This window comes from Echeneis naucrates, chromosome 5 (genome assembly GCF_900963305.1).
Source record: "Echeneis naucrates chromosome 5, fEcheNa1.1, whole genome shotgun sequence".
Taxonomy (NCBI): domain Eukaryota; kingdom Metazoa; phylum Chordata; class Actinopteri; order Carangiformes; family Echeneidae; genus Echeneis; species Echeneis naucrates.
This window is the reverse complement of record NC_042515.1, coordinates 12,188,109-12,208,515: the sequence shown is the minus strand read 5'-3', so window position 1 is coordinate 12,208,515 and position 20,407 is coordinate 12,188,109. Positions and strand designations below refer to the sequence as shown.

The following is a 20,407-nucleotide window of genomic DNA, read 5'->3' as shown; positions in this document are numbered from 1 at the left end:
ACAGAAAAGGAAAATATAAATTGCAGACTGTCTTCTGGAATATGTCTCAAGGAAGGATGTGAAGCTGGCTAGATTTATTGTGCCAATGCCAATTGACTATTTGCTCTCATCTACAATTACAAGTCTCAAGAAAGATATGAAAATTATAAAGAACATTTAGGCTCTAATTGTCAATCATTTAATTATTGGTTAATATTGCAATCAAGTATCAAACAGAGAAGAAAGCCACATCTCAGCCTCCTTCAATGACTGAATTTTTCGGTCACTTGGGGGCAGCAAAAACATGCTCATAATACAATACAATATTGCCATATTAAGAGCGTTAAAGTTGATATGGAAAAGCAGTTGCATTCAGATTCATGTTCTATTACTGGCCTTGTTAAGTTTCTTCTTAGTGGTGCTTTGCTCTCCTCCACCTCCTAAGACAAATATCTGGATTTTTTGCAGCTGAAAGCTTCACCACCTTTCTTGATGTAGCATGTAGCATCCTGAAAGTGACACCAAGTCAAAATATTGAACTATTCTAAGTTGAACTGCAGCGTCTATGGATTAGTTAGTACAATAAACCTGCATCATGCAAATAAGTCACACTGTGTGCCTAATGGTAGACATTGCAATCTGAAGTATTCTGTTTTTGCATTTAATTTTAACTAAAAATATAAAAGGATTTCATTTTTGTTAGGTGTACTAAAAAAACTATTGGATAAAATCATTTGGTCCACCAAAACACTTATGTTGCGAAAATCATATATATCATGTATATAATGTGCTGTACTACAACTGACACTTTTCACTTTCACTTTCAAATTAATGGCATCCTTGGTAGTGTAAAAATAATGACAATAGCTGCTTTAATGATGCAATAACACCTCAATGATCCTCAACACACTAATTCAACTGTCAACATGTTGGAAGTGCCTCTTTGACCATTCAATGTGGAAAAATATTAACAGGGAAATTTAATTATTTGCGTTGTACCTGCACTGCTTTAGTTCATTATGTTTGTTCTTGGAGCTTATTTATCTTAATTTCCTTCCTTTAAGTTATATTGAAGCATTGACTGGTTATTTGATTATTTCAGTGGTTGAATCTTCTAGGTGAAGTCTTTTTGATTATAGAGGCTTGTTTATATGAGAAGCTGTTTGGGCGGGCTCTATATTAGAATGCCCAAATGGCAAAATAACAAAAGTAACAAAAAAAAAGACAAAATTTCTTCAGAACCAAACAGCTGAAGAGAAGAGAGGTGTGTGGAAAGCTCTCACCCATTTTACCCGTGGATGGAGCCAGAGAGCACAGAAATTTACAGGGAACTGTGGAGTCCTGTGGGAGCATACACACCCACATAACAACATGAACGCGCACAACAGAAAAACAAATTGTGTGTTCACGAAGTCGAATTCAAGCATCGTGCTAAATATTGCACTCAGTGTAGGCTGGATAGGCTTTTAAATACCACTTTAGTTCTTATTCCCCGTACAATTGGCAGGCACACTAATCTGCTCCACTTTCTTTCTGAAACACACAGATTTGAAAATGCTGATCAGCAAGGTGTAGCACTGTGTGTAGCCTACCCAACCTCATAGTTCTCTCTCACTGTCAGTCAACTCACAGCAAGAGTCTGTCTCCCACATGGCTTCTCTGCCAGGAATAAGACCACAAGCTGTGAGCAAGAAATGTCAGCTGTCATTAAAAGCAGTCACACACCTGACTGAGACTGAGATATCATATTTTAGTAGTCCATTACCATGAAAGAAAGGAAGAAAGGCTGTTCCTCTTCTTAGAATGTGAAAAAATGATTCAACAATAGCTATCACAAGTTTCCCCATCAACAGCCATGGTCATGACCTGAATATGGATTATTTTCAACAATGCACAACCTTTAAAATAGCATCAAGGAACTGAAATAAAGAAGTTACTTTAGTAACAACAAAGGCAGAAAGACCATAATATTCCTTCAAGTTTTGCACCTTACAGAGATTAATGAGGCAAATGACAGAGGTGTTCATAATTAATTTGTAACAAACGAAGGTTAGGGGAGCAGAGGGTCAGTGTAAATTATTAACTACCACGTGCACAGGGGCACACTGCCAAGCAGGTGTGAATGGGGTGAGTGTAAGGTGACTAGAGAAATATGTCAGACACAGTTTGGTGCTCAGACATGAAATCATACACACACAGACACACATTCACTACTAAAGTAACACAGAAGCATCTCAACACAATTTATGTTAAGTATGAAAATCTAGAAATGTAAACACAAATGCAGTCAAGGCTGAAATTCATTCATTCATCTTCAACCGCTTATCCATTTCGGGGTCACGGGGGGTGCTGGAGCCAATCCCAGCTCATTGTGGGTGAGGGTGGGGTTCACCCTGAGCAGGTTGTCAGTCCATCACAGGGCCAACACACAGAGACGTACAGAGACCAACAACCACTCACACTCAGACCTACAGACAATTTAGAGTCACCAACTGACCCAAGCATGATGTCTTTGGATGGTGGGAGAAAACCAGAATACCCAGAGGAAACCCACACAGACATGGAGAGACCATGAAAACCTAGCACAGAAAGGCCCCAGGCCGGAAACCAAACCCCTGACCTTCTTGTTGTGGGGCAGCAGCGCTAACCACCATGCCACTGTGCTGCCCAGTTGAAATTCATCTAAGATAAATTCCACAACTAACAGCCATACTCAATGTTTTCAATATTGGTGTAAAATTCAGAATGAGGATCAATGAGCAGGGCAGTTTACTCTTTTAAAAGGTCTATTAGGCCCATTTAAATCAGAGTATCCATTTCCATTGTGCACACTCTGAATGAACAGTGGTTTAAGGCTACCAAGTGCGCAGTGTGAAGCGTGAGCGAGCACATGTGACAGCAGTGTGCCAGGCTCTGTCACACCATGCCACGGCTGTGACAGGTCAGTAAGAGTCAGCAGGTATATAGGTCAATCCCCTGGGACTCCTTCAATGGGGACACGTGGTCAGGCCTGTGGATTAGGCAGGAAATGAAGGATCATCCACTGACGAAGCAGGCCTAAACTACAGGCCCAGTTTCCCATACACAGTCTAACAGAGTGCACCATGCATGAATATTAAGTATAGTGAGATGATCACTAGAAGGGTTTTGCAGACCTATCTGGGTACTGCAGGCATCAACAGTATATCCACATGATGTTGTTCTGAATGAATAGCCGTCTATTCACTCTTCGACCAATTTCATTGGTCTTCCGGAACAGTGGTGTTGGCCCATCATTTGACCAATTACCTAAGTAGTGATTGAGATTATTTTAAAAAGGATAACATCAAATCACTCTAGCCAAGATCCTAATCAAATTGCCCAAGTAAATTATTTTTTGAATTGGAAAATAATATAAGTCTATCCATAGATCGTCATCCACTTATCCAGGGTCAGGTCGTGGGGAATGTAAGTATTAGTATTAGTAATTAGTCTATTATGACTAATTCTAGTCTCAGGTACAAAACATGGCAGATAATAAGCATATCACTAAGTGTCTACTGTAGACGTTTATCATGAAACAAGTCTCTGCAGCATGGCAGGCTCCATGTGAAATCACTGTTTTGTGGGAAGGACTCACAATCTCTCCAGCGTAGTGTGTTGTTGCAGGACAACAGTAGGTCATGTGCCATTAAATGTGTGTGCGTCTGATGCCTCCCCAGGGACAAAGTAGCACAGGGTCGGGTCATGTTTTCTGCTCTTTATTTACTTATTCTGTCTGTTTATATTTGGTTCAACAGGGGGCAACAGGTGCTCTCTTCTGTCCAGTACACAAGGGCCGATCTGACTGGTGAAACTGTCCTGACTCAGCAGGAGCCTCTCTGTGCTTAACTATGTTAGATCACGAAGCACCAAAATGCCCAAGTGATCCCACAAGACCTGGGAACATGTTTCTAAGTGAGAAGGTTATAGTGAGTTGTACTGATATAGACTGGTGAATTATATCTTTTGCTTGTGTCTCCTGCTGTGCAAGAATTTGAAATATGAATGGAGCCACCTCCATAAAAAAAAAAAAAATATATATATATATATATATATATATATATATATATATATATACTCCTCTGTGGTAACATTTTGAATTGTTTTTATTACATTTATTTGATCAGAAAAGCCTCAGTAATATTCAAGAGTGTCATGGCCAAGATATTAGACTCTTGAACAGAGCATATAATAATTCTAATCCATCGCCTCCACAACAGCTAAATATAACTATAAAGTTTCAGGGAGATACAGTAGAGCACCATCTTTCATCCCTCAAAGAAGTGAAATCTTTCCTAGAGGACAAGAACAATCCAATAACCCGCTTCATACACTTCACAACTTGTAAGACAGCATTCAAAGAAGGACTGAAGCTGTTCTGAAGGCAAAGGGTGGTATTTGACTGTTTCCCTTGTGTTCTCTCCTTTTTTTGGGTGGGGGGGGGGGCAAAGCCTTATAGACCAAGCTAATTTGCCCTGAGAATATTCTGGATGAATTGCAGTGTTTATCCCCCTGCAATGTTCCTTAAAAAGCATCATAAGGAGGAGCACACAGTTTAGTGAATGCACCGCTCTCTGTGGTCAAACTGTTCAGCACAGTCAATGCAATAAGAGGACTCTGAGGTGCCTTATTTTTACCTTCCAACCTGTTTATCTTCCTACGTCAATTTCCAAACTATCACTGTTCTGGCTGTTCTTGGCTTACTGTCAAAAAGATGATAAAACACATTTTTAGTGAGGCTGAGTGATGAGTGAGAGTGATAGTCAGTAACAGTACAGTCTGCAGCAGGCCACACGGAGTGGGTGATGCCATGAACAACTTGCTCTTCTTCATGGGCACACAGAAAGATTAATTTGGAAAAAAAAAATAAATAAAAAGCTGAATAAAATCAGCGGCAAAAACAAAAGTAAAACCTCTAAACATTCATCTTTCGAAAAATGTTAATCATGCTACCACCAAAACATCCTATTTTAAACTGGGGTTGACAGCTGAGCCAAACAAGTCATGTGTCTTATCGTATATTTCTGTCTCCAGGACAAGTTAACGAGAATTTCTTCACAGTTCCTTTTTATTTTAGATGAGTCGGGGAAATCCACAGCTAGCAGACAAACAAATACAATTGATGTATTACACATTTGTCTTTCAGACAAGTTACTCGCACTGTAACCAATCATCTGGTCAGATGACACTTTACACAAACGAGTCCAGCAAAAATTTATGTTAATTCATGCTTTACTAATTTTTAAGACAGGTAGATCATTGCAAACATATGTTCATTTTTGAACTTAGTCAGCATGACTGTATAACCATCAACATTCATTGAGTATATGGCCTTTGTACAAATGGGACGAGAGATGATTTCCCTGATGATAATAATCAATAATCAATGAAAGCTGCAGCAATCACATGCCTGTGGTCAAACATGGAGATGTTAAAAAATATAAAATTTAAAGGAAATATGAGATAAATCATTATTTCTAAAAACACAACCATCAAAGCTTGACATATTAAAATCTTCTCCAAGAGTTTAGTTTGTTTCACTCAGACTGTACCCGTGTGAGTTGACCAAGTTTTGACAACTGAAGCAAAAGTTCCTACCTTTACTTATTATTCAGATGTTGCTCAATCCTGATTGGGTGCACAAAAACGTGGCATCACAGGTTGTAGCCTGAAGATAGGTTACCAAAATATTGCAATATAAAGCAAAAACAGACGTTTACATTAGGGCAATAAAATAAATTCTCTTGGACTTTAAAGAAAGGAAACTGCAGAATCTTTAGAAAGGTGACAACATTTCCTGAAGGTGTGTTTATTTATCCGTTATCTGTCATCAGTCCATGACTCTAGCAGCATCCTTGTATGCAAAAAGGCAAAAAGGCTTTTAACTGATCATACAGGCCATTAACTCCTATGAGGGCTATTTAAACCATTCAAGAATCAGACATATCAACATTATTATTTTCATTTCACGTCTTTGTACCACGGGGTAAGTTGCAGGTACTTTTTAGCGGATATAGTTGAAACATGCAGATAAATTGATCAGACATCTCTGCTGCGTCCTGTGTTGTGTGGGATGTAAGATGTTTATAAGAATGCAGGTAAACAACAGTGACCACGTAAACCCATTAGGAACCATCAGGCCCTCCTGGAATTGTTGACTCATGCCTCCAGAAGCTAACTGCACAGGCAGTGGAGTCTTCGTGTCCTCACGGATGGGGAAGTGGGAGGACCATCTCCCTGGTTGGGAATGGTCTTCATGCTGCTTTTCCTATTGTTAGTGTTGTCAGGCCACTGCTGACAGCAGCAGCACAGACCATCGCTAACTGATCTGGTCATCTCCACTGCTGCCTGACAGCTGCAGCACTGAGAAGATTAGCAAGGGGTTAAATGTAATATCTGCATGACCAGTGAGCTTTATCCCTTTCATTTTGTCTTTCAATCTCTTGCTCCCTTTCATTATAGCTGTCTCGCTGTGTTTTTTTTTTTTTTTTTTGTTCCCCTGACATACAACCACGAATCTCCTTTCTATAATCTCACATTTGTGTCACCAGCCTTTTAGTATCTGAAGCCTCTGAGCACAGCACACATTTAACTAACCCCCTCCTTCGTCTTCTAATGCCAGCATTAGGGAGTAGTCGCCTGCCGGAGGAGCTACGGGGAAGAGAGAGCAAGTGCTTCAATGAGGTGGGTGAACTGATGCACTGAGACAGGAGGGTGGGAGGACATGGCCCACCTCTGTCACTCTGACAGCAAGGGAAGACACAGCGCTGCCAGGGGCCCCTGGAGCATTGCTAAAGCTTGTTAGCATAGCCACCAGGCCTTGAAGATGATGAGTTCTGAAGAGGTGATTAAGCCAATTCTGCAGTCCCTTGTAGGCTTCAAAGCACATTCGGTCACAAGGTAGGAGAAGAAGGGCATTTGGAGATGAGACTGAAGAAAATGACGAAATGGGTAAATCAAGTTCAATGTGGTCACTCTGCTCCTCAGATAGTCATTCATCAAGAGAGCTGATATTACTACAGCGAAGAGCTCGGAACAGGGTTGACCTCAAAGATGCCACATGAAAAATGAACTCTTGGTGCACAGACGTATGTCAAAATAAACACATGGAATACAATCTGTGTGTTGAAAGGTAATGGGTAAGGGGAAGGTGGTTTGCATCCTTTCACAAAATGTAATGAAACGTAAAAGAAGCTTGGGCAGGATCGCCCCTGGTACTCTCAGAAGACCTGTTACAGACAGGAGTTTAGACAAAGCCAGTGCAACTCCAGCTCAGTCTGAGGCCAGACTCTGCTGCCAAACACAAAGGTCCCAGAGATGAGAGTGAGTGGCATTTAAGCCTCCAAACCAGCAAGCCATCTGTGCTGGGCGCCACATAATCTCAACAGGAAGCAGTTATTGCTGTACATCACATCATCTTCCTGCCATGGAGCAGCACAGTCACATACTGCTTTACATTAGTAAGTCAACTGTGGTGCCAGGATTTTGGGTAAACTTGCTTGATGTAATTCAGATTCAGTGTTTGAAATGCTGGATTAGGTTGGAAAAATCTTTCGGTCACTCTTACAGTCTCTTCAACACTTATATCTAACAAAGGCACAATAACTTTGTCTCAGTCTAATCACCCAACAAGGCTGACTATCCTCAGATGGCACTTATTTGTGTGGGTGGATCTTTACAATGGTGTGTTGGGGTTAAGCGCCATACTCAAGGGATCACTACACTCCCTCAACATGGATTAGAAACACGCTCTACTATTAGCTCGACTACCCCCACCACTGAGGACACACACACACACACACACACACACTGTCTGACAGTTATGTGTGTGTATCAGTTCTTATAAACATTGTGTCTGGGTTTTAAAATGCTCGTCCTGATGTTGCTGCTAAATCAACAAATCACAGCCTAAATCAAGAGGGCTGAATACTGTGTTGCAACGTCAACCACAGCTGATTCAACCAGAAGTAATTGCCAATTCAATCAATGTGTCAAAAGCAAGCAGTTGCCAACTAAGGCATGTAGACAGGAAGAAGAGGAATGCCAATGGAGGGAGAAGAGCAGTGAAACATGCAAGGAAGAGGAGAGTGCATATGTGGATCCATCCTCACACAAGTGAAACAAGAGAGCCAAGAGTACAAAACAAACCCACTGTCACATAAAAGAAAAAGTCAAAGGAAGACTTCATGTATTTGGGATGAAGACCTGAGAGCACTTTGAAAAGAAATGTTGAAATATGCTAAGATACAAGAGAACAAAGAAAGATTTTGTAAGAATCAATTGTTGCTTTCAGTAGAAACGCAGTTTTACAACAAAGCAAGCTGGGACCATGCCGTTCACCCATTAAATAAATTTGAAAACAGGACGGTGAAGAAAAATAATGTGAGTGGGCGTCAATGGTCTATGTGGGTGTTTGCAGGCCTGGAAATTTTCTACTTCTCACAAGCAGATTAAATGCTACCATTATGAAAACCTTAGTAGTACAGTCTAATACATGGACTACTGAAATAACTAAGATCCAGAGATGTTGTGCATCGTGACATCGGCTATAATTAACCTATATATAATTGGATAATGGTACTAACTATAAACAAACTAATTTCTGTTTAAATTCACAAAATAACTGAACCAATTATTTAGTTGTGAACTGACAAATTTTAACCTCTTTGTTACAGTATTATTCAAGTGCCACTGACTGTTAGTCCCTAGTATTTTGTTTCTGTGGGTGTGAATAAATGCGTACTGACGTGTTACAGAATGTGTAAAATGCATGTGGCTGTGTGATTCTGAATTCTTGTCTCTCAAAGCCGTACTATATGCAAATTTAAATGAATAAGCACACACAGTACACAGGAATATAAAAATATTAAAAAGGAGGCAAGCAGCTGATTGAGGGTGGGTGGGTGTTTGAGTCTGTGATGGTGTAGCATCATCACTTTAGGAGCAGCCAGGCTGAGCGCGGCAGGCTTGGATGCACGATGCCGGCAACCATCTGGCTTTGGATGGGACTCCTGAGGGAGACACAGGCTGGTGCCAACCTTCAGAAAACACTTCAAGCCTGTTTGAGAATGAGAATGACATGTTCATCTATATTGCTGCTCTGTGTGAGAGTGGCAACTGATGCGACACATTTACAATGACCACATGTTCTACATATGTTTGTTGTATGATGCATGTGTATTCAAGGCCGCTGCACTTTTCAGAAATTTCGGCATTCTAACTGGAAAACAGACAATACAATTTTCACAATTTCTCATTATAAAAATGCAATCATGTCCTCACCACATACTTAATGCAACATGTGCTCCGGGCACATAAAAGTGAGTCAATATATTCCTGCAAACTGTGTTAAAGACAATCAAAAAGCCTCTCCTTGCACAGTCTCCGACTGTAATTGCCCTGTCACAGCTGAGATTATAAAAGAATGAGACCACAAGAGTGCATGATGTGTGTATAACGTGCATGTGTGTCGTAGGGGCATGTGTGACTTATCGTTCACAGAAGAATGAGTGCATAGTGGTAAAGGCAATGTGATCAGTAGATTAGCAGCAGACAAAACATAAAATAATGAATCATTTGTAGGCAAATGTGTCATTGTCAATAAGTTAGTGAAATACTGGCCTTACTGCAGCTCCGTGTTGTTGTGGCCTTTGTGCCCAGGGACCAGAGCCAGGCCAGATCACAGCTGAACTTTACTTTGCCGACACATGACTAGTATATGCTAATATTTAACAGAAGTTTGTCTGCTCCCCCTTAATATTCTGGGGAATGAGACAGAGTGCTACTGAGCTGATGAAAAGGCTTGTTTAGGCTGAACAGACAAGTGTAAATGAGGAAATTAATCTGGTATGAGCTGCCAGAATAGCTCAAGTTTGCTCCAGGCAGTCTTAACAAATGTCTAACGTGACAGAGCAAATATCATTTCTGAATGAGTTAGTCCAGGTTCTCTCAGTTGAACTACAGTTTAAATTATATCTGATTCCATCATGTCAAATAAAACCTGCTTCCAAAACCCAGACAAATGGCCCCCTGCAATAAAACTAACAAGCATCTTCAAACATGCTTTCCTTCTCCAACACATGCATGCACACACACAGGTATCAACACACAGTGACTTTAACAGACATGAGGAATCAAACACAACTCCCTCACTTCTCTGCACTACATGAACTATTCATAATGTTCTCCCTCACTGAATTATTAATGAGCTATGTTTTCTGTTTCGCCACACTTTTTCTTCACTTCTGTGAGAAATTCAGTGCTTTCACTAATGATCCACTCAGGGCCTCCGCCTGGATATAAACAGTGAGCACAATTTTACATGATTATAAAAGACGTACAGCTGAGATTCAGATCAGACTGCCTGCACACCACAGGAACAAAATGTGAGCCATACGGGAAACCGGTGGTGGGAATATAACATTAGCCTGTCAAACTGCTGGGGACTGAAATATAATACAATGTGTCAAACACCTCTACCTTTATCTAGTCACAAGAAAGAGCTAAGGCTGCGTCTGCATCAGTGGGCTGGAGTGTCATGGACACAAAGACAGAGCGATGAGGATAAGAGCAAGGGCTGACATGCAGTGTACTGAAAATCACATTGAAGAGCAGACACTCCGGCAAAAACATTTAATGTTCTATTTACAACCAAACTCTGGGGAGCCGACAATGACACAAGGTTGGTTTTAATCTCCTTGTGAAGCATACTGTGGGAGGAAACAGTCCCAAAACAAGGACATCTTATTTACTCAGTGCCACACATGACTTTCAGCACTAATTGATGTGAAATATTCTGCAATGTAACAAACCGTTGGATTCCTCTCACTCATTATCTCTGATTCTCACTCTCTTCCTTGTCCTCCTCCTTCTTAATCTATCACGTTTTTCCTCCCTCCTCCTCCATTCTTCCACAAGTCCTGGCACTCACCGTCTCATCACATACTAAAAAGCATTGATTATATGGATGGATGCACACACACACACACACACACACACACACAGGATACAACTCAGCTCAAAAGAATGATACAGAAATTGTCTTTTTGTGAGAATGATTTCCACAAGCTACTGATCATCTAAAATTCCATTCCAGGAAGTCTAAAACAGCAGGCTTAAAACTGATATAGTAAATGGAAACAGTTATTTATCAATTCGGTTTTCATTTTGAGAGTGAAGCATCTTTATTCCTGGATAATGTCCTGAAAAAGTCTATGGTGGCCCACATAGTTTGTATAGAGCATGCAATTTAACTATTGATTGTTTTCTTTCTAACCCTTTCATATTTGCAGTGTCACTTTCTAATAGTGGAAATATTTCTGGAGCTGTGAACATAACAGGAGGATTTTTTTTTGTCTTAGCACAAACTGCCTCTTTTTGCAGCTGAAGAAAGAGCAAATGAATGCATATATTCATGTTAAAATGAATGCATATATTCATTAAATAAAAAAAAATAAAATACACATTTAATCAGAAGCAATGAGGTGAGAACCACAGGAAAGACAGGAGATCCAAGAAGTGCTGAAATACAGATTAATGCATGATTGGTTTTCGGGTTTTTGAACAGTCCTGGATGTTGTCAATAACAAGTGCATAGACTAGAGGTCTTTTACTATCTCACAATTCAATTCGATTACGATTTTTGGGGCTACGATTCAGATCAAAATCGATTTTCCATTCAAAACGACTTGATTCATAATGATTTCTGCTTCAATCTGGGGACCTCCACAGAGACTAGACCAGACCAGAGACGTGACCTCTCCAGAGACTAGACCAGACTGGAGACCGGACTGCTCCATAGAGACCCAACCCCAGTCTTTCTTTTTTTTTTTTTTTTTTTGAGTAAAAAGAAACGTATCTGTCTGGAAAACTATCCAAGGGAGTCACTAATAATGCAAGCTGAGTGCTAAGTGCTAAGTCACTCACTGAGCTCAACACAAAGAGGTTGACTATCATGTACTTTAATGAAATATCAGTAATCGGTGGAAAACCAAAGAGCATGGGGATAGAAGAAATTAAAAAGGTTACAGTGGATTTGATATTTCCACCAAAGTTGTTTCGTATGTTTCATTGTTTTATTGTTATGTTTTTGCTTAAATGTGTAGAAGCATTTACGTTTTCAGCTATAACTGAAGAAATTGTCTATATTTCATTACTTTAAATACTGTCTCAGGGTTAAATTTGCGTAAAATGCTAAAAACGGAATTCAGAAAAATTCAAAACTGAAAAAAAAAAAAAAAAAAAAAAGTAAAACAAAATTTTGGAAAAAAATAAAATGAATTTTATAGGGCTCTAAGTAAAAACCAAAATGAGTCCAAATCTTTGCCTTCAACGAGGACGGGGCCGATTGAATCTCTCTTTCCTTCATTACTGTTTCCTGTTTGTTTTGGTGCTTACTGCACATGTGTATGTTCCAGAACCAGCTCTGTGGAGACGTCAGGACGTCCCGCATACAAAATGGAGGAAGACAGCCTTCGATTTAAAAAAAAAAATAATTTAAAATCGATTTTGGATCGCGATTCTTATATGAATTATACCCCTAGTATAGAAAATCCCAAACTTATAATTTCAATGCATTTCATATGAGTTCATTCAGTCGCAGCTCAGTCTTTGGCCTTTGAGTAAAATTTAAAAACGAAGGGCTTTTCAGTCTTCCCAATCAAAATGCTCCACAAAACACATGGATGGACCAGTTGAGCACCTATATGCTCTGCCACCACGTCACCACCTCAGAAAAAGGAAGAAATAATCAACATTTTGCTTGCAACAGGCATGAAATGACAAACAAAAGAAAATGCAGACAAACGCGTTTGGAGAGATTAGATGTGAGAGGATGATGAAGACAAATGTGCCAAACAGGCTGTGGAAATGAAGCTGAGAAACCTAAATTCAAAGTACAAAGCCTCACACCATGTCCAAATGGTTCTCACCCAATCTGAAGCAAGCCACTTGCCAGCTCACATGGAATGACAACAAAAACTGTTCACAGGTCTGGAAAAAATGTCCTTAATGCTGGATGAAGTTGCAGGTAGGGCCAGTATAGCAGGAACACGACACACCTAACAATGGAGTGTCATGTGAAAACAGAGAAATGGCTCAAAGTTTTTGTGGACTCTTAGCATCTTAGCAGCCAAGCATGAAAGGGACGGCTAACAAACAAATTATCTCTGTTTCCATAGCAATCTATGAATGGCCTGTGCTACTGCCTGTGACAAGCAGATGCCTGGGAAGACAAGGCGTGCCCATAAAAAGCCAGCGCTCTGCGGAAAGCCTGTTATTACTGCTATCTTTCAATTGGACTTGATTTGCATAATTAAACTCAGTTATTGCCTGGCTCTGGAAGACACTGCAAGTCACTTTTCTTAGTGGATACTCACAATGTCAGAGGACAAGGCAGGGATATGCTCTCAGCTGACCCCTGGACGTGACTAATCAATACAAAAATTATCCATTAAATTAAACTTGATCAGGCTCCATTTCCTGTAGATTGGTCATATATTTCTGTGCAGCTTCCGGGTAGAGTGCACACTGATGAGGTGAGTCACAGCTCAGACTTCACTTTGCTAACTACATGAAAGGCCCTGACAGAGCTGAACAGAGCTGCCTCTGACTGAGAAACACACAGAGAGAAAGGCAGGAGGAAAGACATGAAGCTCACTGGCTTTACATAAAGCTGTGTGTGTACAAGCTGCATACAGAAACCTGCTGCCAAGCGATCTTGTGAATGTTTTTTGAGCAGTTCTTCACATTACGAATTTTGATAAAAATGTGTTTATCCATCTGTGTTAAAAAGTATTTGAGAGACTATATAGCCAGCACAGCGAGACAATGAAAAGATCAGGAAGAAGCTCAGTGAAAATGCAAACAGAGACAATTGTCACTAGTACCTAAAGCCAAATACATAATTCATACACACAGGAATTCTCTGAAAAATGCACCTATTCATGTCAAGACTCAACAGCCAAAATGGATGATTGCAAAACCCAATAAACTACACAGTGACACAGCATATTACGCAGAAACGCATCAATAAATCATTTCATTTCACAAATCCATGCTCGGCTTCCCCTGATGACACTTTGAAATATGCAACTGAAAGTCAGGCAGATCGAGCAAGTCTTACCTCGACAAGGTGTGGAGTGGGATTGAATCCACACATGTTGCACACTTTGGAGTTGCACTGTGTGCAGGTATTGTAGTTGGGCTGCTCTTCTGTGTTGCCTATGTTGAGGTTTGTCTTACAGAGAGGACAACAAGCTTTGGGCTTAGAGGACTCTGGGAGAGTGGGCTGTTGCTGTTGCTGAGCAGGGGCTCGAGGCCCTTGTTGTACAGGCTGAGGTCCTGAGGGTTTACCTGCACCTGGTCCAGCCCCAGGAGGCCCTCCTGGTTTTGGGGTTGCTTTTGGGGGCTGTTGTTGGGGTTGAGTGGTCTCAGATATGAGAGTGCTGGCTTGGTTGAGGAGAGAAGCACCAAAGCCAAACAACTTCCCGAATGTTTGCTCTGGAGGCGGGGGCTGTCGTGAAGGGGAGCTCCCCGCACTGCGAGTCTGGTCCTGGCGGGGATGCTGGGGTTGGTGGGCGGGAGAGCTACGGGATAGATCAGGCTGGGATGGGGCCTTGGCTATGCCAGGGAGTGGGACTGCCCCTGGAGGAAGCTTAGCTTGTTGCTGACCTGGGCCAGCTGGACCAGTCTGTTTAGCAGGGCCAGGCGCTGGATGAGCCTGTGCTGGGGGCTGTGTCTGAGGTGCAGGCTGACTGGAAACATCAGGTTTGAGTTCTGGTTTGGCTGCATTCGAAGGTGAATGTATTTGCTGCTGACTCTTGGAGCGCGGCGTGGTCATGTCCATACCCAATGCCCTCTGCATCTGACAGTTCAGACATAGCCACTCTTGTACCTGTGAAAATCATTGAAAAAATTACCATGTTACACTATCAAATCTTTACCATTCATTCTAATCAAAAATTAGAGAATGCATGCTCTGAGAAGTTCACTATGTTAACAGATTAGGTTTTTCCAATATATGCAAACTATTCCCTTCCAAATCAGACTGTTGATGGTAGCTTCATATTTACATTGGAGATAAGAGAGTTGTATCAGTCCTCAGCAGCAAAGCACATTAAAATAAAAGCACTTAAATGGGGAATTGCTCAACTGTGAATGATTAGGAAAAAGACTCGAATAATTTAGCAAAAATAATGTACAACAAATATTTTGGCTTCAGTGTAAACTGGGTTTCTGTTGAATGTACCACTTTCTTTCCAGTGATCAAAGAGATTCAAGTAAGATGAGCTAAAAACTCTTAATTGTCCATGGATGTTAATGTGACAATAAGTGTGTTGGTCTTTTTGTGTGACAGACTGGCTCTGTTCCCTTTCCCTCCTCTAGTACATGCTGGGATAGCCTCCAGCCAGATCTGAAAAAGAAAAATGTGGTTTGGAAAATAACTGAATGAAAGAATAATTGTGAATGATGTAAAATATCTAATTGAGGAAGGATTTAACAGTCCCCGAGCCTCTGCATGAGCATTTTCATACAACATTACATTTACAACATCATTCACCCACAAATAACTGTGTACAAAATAAATGTGACAGATGGGGTGAACTCTTCAATAAAACATGTCAGCCCGTGGTTTTCTAATCTTTCCACACATCTTTTGTGTCTCTTCCCTTTTTGCTTTCCCTCTCATAACACGTTCTCATTACACGTCCTCATTAAAATCCTCCCACCATTGCTCTCGTTTCTCCTGCTGTTGTCTTTTCCTTTATGTCTTTCTCTCGTCTTCTTTCTTGTTCATTTTCTGAGCCATATAGGCGCATAAGAAGGTGAAAGTCAGAAAGAGGCCCTAGTGATGGCACATTGCCATATGTGGTAATTGGCATCCTGGTGCTTTGACAGCTGCCACTCTATTGTGGCTGCCTTGGACTTGTTGTCATTACATAATGCCTCAATGCATTATAAATACCATCAGAGTTGGAGAAAGGTTGTGTGAGATTGTGGCTGGGTTGGAGGTCTTGGGTACAAAGAGTGAGTTGGAAGGGGCCGGCTTCCAGCTCTTTCAAAATTTTCTTTCAGCCTCTAAAGGTGGATTCCTAAAAAAGGGTTTTCACACTCTGAAAGCCAACAAAGCAAGGAGAAGAAATGCATTTCACTTCTGACTCAGGAAATCAGGAAGGTGTTTGGTCGTGGGAAGGTGATTTACACATAAGGTCCGACACACAAACGAGACACGCACATACAATAATGCAGATAAAGTACAATTCAGTACAAACTCTATCTCAACATCAGCCAACACAATATTACTGTAATTAAATGTTTACAATAACTGTGTTCTGCTGTGTCATACACTATTGATGATGAATCTTGCTGGAATAGTAATGTCTGTGAACAGTTAAGGGTCTTCTAAAAATGACTGCCTCAAGTAGATGTGATGCCAATGGTATGAACTGTGCACTTGCACTTTAATGGTGTAATGTCATTGACTGCCCAGAGTATTGTTCTATGTGTTATCGTTATCAGGATGTCCACTCACAGCTTAGCTTTAGTTTTATGAGTCACTGGGCCAAATATTTAATGTGTTGCAAAATACCCACTGCCAGGCTGCGACTTTTAGTTAAACAAGAAATGCTTGCTGTTAACATCTCATTTTGCTTTAGCTTAACAATGGAACTATAGTCATTTTGTTGCACTACATTAATTATTAATAATGATCCACCATTTAAACTGCCCTGGAAACCTGATATATGGACAGTGATTCAGAAGCCTTGGACCAAGCCCATTTTGCTGGCCTGTGATGTTATATAGAAATCTATTTAATATGTTCAGTATACCCTGGCATGCTTGCGGTGTGGCCTTACAGCAAAGCATTTATCAGGCCACACAGGTGTTGTCAAAGTAGCAGTGACCTGGCTGTAGACCTCAGAGTCCGTCCTTCCTCCAGCAGTATTACATCTCTTGTTGTTCTCAATGATGCCTGCTTCAAATGATCAGGGAGACGTGGATTGGAGACTTCCTCTGCTCGAGCAAGTTTACGTCCTGCATTTTGTTGCTGGATAGCAAGTCATTAAAGAGTGACTTAAAATCCCATTCTGGTTACAAGCATAGCTGAACACACCCAGCACCACTGATTAGTAGTCAGAAGTGTGAAAGCTGGAGGTGTTTCAGCTCCTGCGGTAATCCATTGTTGAACGGATATAATGTTGCTATATAATTTCCTTTTTTGCACTCAGAGCAATCTCTGTTGTTTTATTTCACTGTTTGATTGTTTTACATTTTTGGAAACAATTCCTCCTGCCTTAAAGTGTATCTCTAAGCCAGTATTTCAATAAAGTTGTTGAAAAACAGTGTAAGTTATGTCAGCAACATCTAAACCCAGTGCCTGGTCCCCTGTCAGTCTTCAGTATAAGGAGTGATAGGTTCATCGTTTTCACTGTCAATTTTGGTAAACTAAGAATCTGGAAGAAGAGGTGAACTGTGGGGACAGTGAGAGAAATGGAGGATAATGAAATACGCCAATATTGACTTAACACCACACCATCCTATATGGGACTCCATCCAATAAGAGATTTCGGGAATTCTTTGGTATCATTGTTACTGTCTGATTTTTTTTCTTTCAAAATTACTGATAGCCATATTAAACCCTTTGTGAAAAATAAAACAAAGAAAGCAGCTACAAGGAGGGCAAGCAGCTATTTATCAATTTCATTCTCTCTGCTTGCCTCCGCCTTATCTCTCCATCTCATTCCTCTCAGCATCCCCCCTTGTTATGAGGCAATCATGTGGATCTTTATGAAATCTGATCTGTATCAGTAAAAAAACAAATGCACTGCACACTCACTGTCTCATGCGCTCCTTCTCTATCAGATCTCAGTTGCAGCTCTCTATCTCCTTCTGCTCCTTTCCTCGTCTTTATTTCTCCTTCTTATCGGCATCTTTCACATACAATCACTCCCTCTATTTCTGTCCCTCCATCTGAATCGCCATCGCATCTATACATTTTTTTGATGGCTCTCTTCCCAACCTTCCTTCATACATGAATGTAATTACAGCTTTTGTGTGTATGTGTTTGGGTATGTGCATGCACATGCTTGCGTTTGTGTGCGGGTGGGTGTATGAGTATAATAGTAATGATACACATCAAAGGTCATGAGCTGGGCCTGGATCCCACAGTTCTGCAAGAGCTCAGTGTTTGCCAGCAAGATGCTCAAGCACTGAGGATTCATGAGGAAAGACTCAGTGCCAGAACCTTTTAAAAGCAAGGACCCACAGAGACTTGATTATGGATCAAATAATGAGAGCAAAGCATCTTCAACAGCACTCACACATATTTATATGATGAATCTATGCTGATTTGGATAAGAACTAAATATGATTATTTCTTGCCCATGTTGACTTGAAAGCTAAAGCTAAGGGGGTAGACAAAAAATGAAAAGACAAATGTTTACAACTGGCTGACAACTGGGCAAATTCCATCTACCAATGAAGATCATTCCATATGGTTGAAACCTTCAAAACAGCTATGAGGGGAGCTTGTGGTGAGATTTCCACTCGAAAACTAAGCAATTTATTGAATATAAATTAATAATTATATTACGGAGTTACTTTCAAAACCAAAGAAAAAAACAATGTGAAGATGAATAAGATTACCACTTAAATGACCCATCATGATAATTTTACAGAGTAGATAAAATGAGGTGCAGTTAATGAATACTGCACATGTAATGGAAATTTTATTTAGCCAGTATAATAATAATAATAATAATAATAATAATAATAATAATAATAATAATAATAATGGAACAGTAAAATAAAATTGTTCAAGTTAGGAGCAATCCTACAGGCCTCAAAATGTAAAGCATTTGTACAACCGCTGAGAAGACCAGAGAATACATTAAACTGAGAGGATCTAATAGATGAAATCATGTCTTTAATTCAAAGTTATGTCGCAGAACTGCCCTGAACAACATCCTTGTTAAAGGAGGTAGAAAGAAACACACACACACACATAAATTTGATGATGTAACACTGCATGCATCACACAGGTGCGCAGTGCCCCAGTTTTTTCATCTCCAGTTTGCTTTTTGTTGACAGGTGTGCAACATCATATTGTCCATCTTTTCCCAGGACATCTGAGAAAGTAAGGCACTCCGAGAGAGCACCAAACTTCAGCTGAACGAGGATGCAGACAAGAAAGAAGCTCTGCCTCAGAGATCACAATGCGGTATCACCATGCAGTGCGCACAGCAGCTGAGCACTGCAGTTTGGGGATCAGGATGCTTGGAACGGTTTATCAGTTTCCTCCAAACTGGGCCAAAAAACAGAAATTTCTACGAATACCACTCTCTTTCTCCCTCTGTCAATTGAGCTCTCACTCCCTCTGCTCAGCCCATACACAGCTCTACATACAACTATACAAGTACAAGCTTCCTATATATATATATATATATATATATATATATATATATATAATACGCACTGTTTTACTCTTAAGTGACTGCGGAGAATGACATTCAGCAACTAATAGAAACTAGTAGGAATTACTTTGGGGAAAATCACTGGTAAGTTCTGATTCATGCTGGCTATTAATGTCTATCACAAAGTGTGTTGAGCATTGTCAGGCACAGTAAGGAGCTATGGAGCTAATATGCTCCGCATACGGAGGGCAGGGTGTAGTGCACATGATTAAATCTTGATATAGGGAACAGTATCATGCACTGCAATTCTATATCCTATATCCCTGCAAATGTTATTACAACCTTTGTGAAACTTTGAGGATTAATTTTTTTGTGGGACTGTACAACTTTACTCAGCTGTAATATCTAGGGTAGCATTTTACAGTGTTGTTGTCATAGTTTGTATTAACGTAAAGCCGACTTTCACTGCATTATAATGTACTGGACAAGAGAATGATACCACTACTACAACTGCCACCGCAGATTACAAAATTGCTAAATATTTCTCTATGCCACATTGAGAAAAATCCAGTAAAAGTAATCTTTCAGATGAATGTAGTTTATCTGTTTTTTAGTTCATTGACGTTGTACAGCTTTTTCTGTCCATCCATTTTAGTCCTAGCCAGAAGATCTGCAGCCAAAGAAGTGTGTTTGTGCTGTAATCAGCCACACTGACAATATACAATGACTTAACAAAAAATCCTAAAACTCAAGAAAACATGTCCCTGATTGTTGGCAGAATAACACAGAGCCTAAAAAGAAAAGGTGGGGTGAAGTAATAAGCACAATGCATTTGGTTTGAAAATCAAAGGAAGCTATAGACTGTGAAATTTGCAATAGATCATTCTATACTTGAAGCACTGGCAGGAAAAAGACAAACATCACTTCAGAATCTAACAGGGATTTAGAGCATAACACTGATACATAAATAATTTGTGCCATATAAAATGTGCTTA

General features: G+C 40.3%; 1 protein-coding gene across 1 annotated transcript in view; it reads right to left on the bottom strand.

Moving 5' to 3' along the window:
• The window catches only part of bsnb (bassoon (presynaptic cytomatrix protein) b), a 54,124-nt gene that overhangs the window by 19,910 nt on the left and 13,807 nt on the right, over positions 1–20,407 (bottom strand). Inside the window, exon 3 of the mRNA XM_029502548.1 lies at positions 14,123–14,893. Coding sequence (XP_029358408.1) covers positions 14,123–14,893 — 771 coding nt within the window. The remainder of the gene's footprint in view (positions 1–14,122; positions 14,894–20,407) is intronic.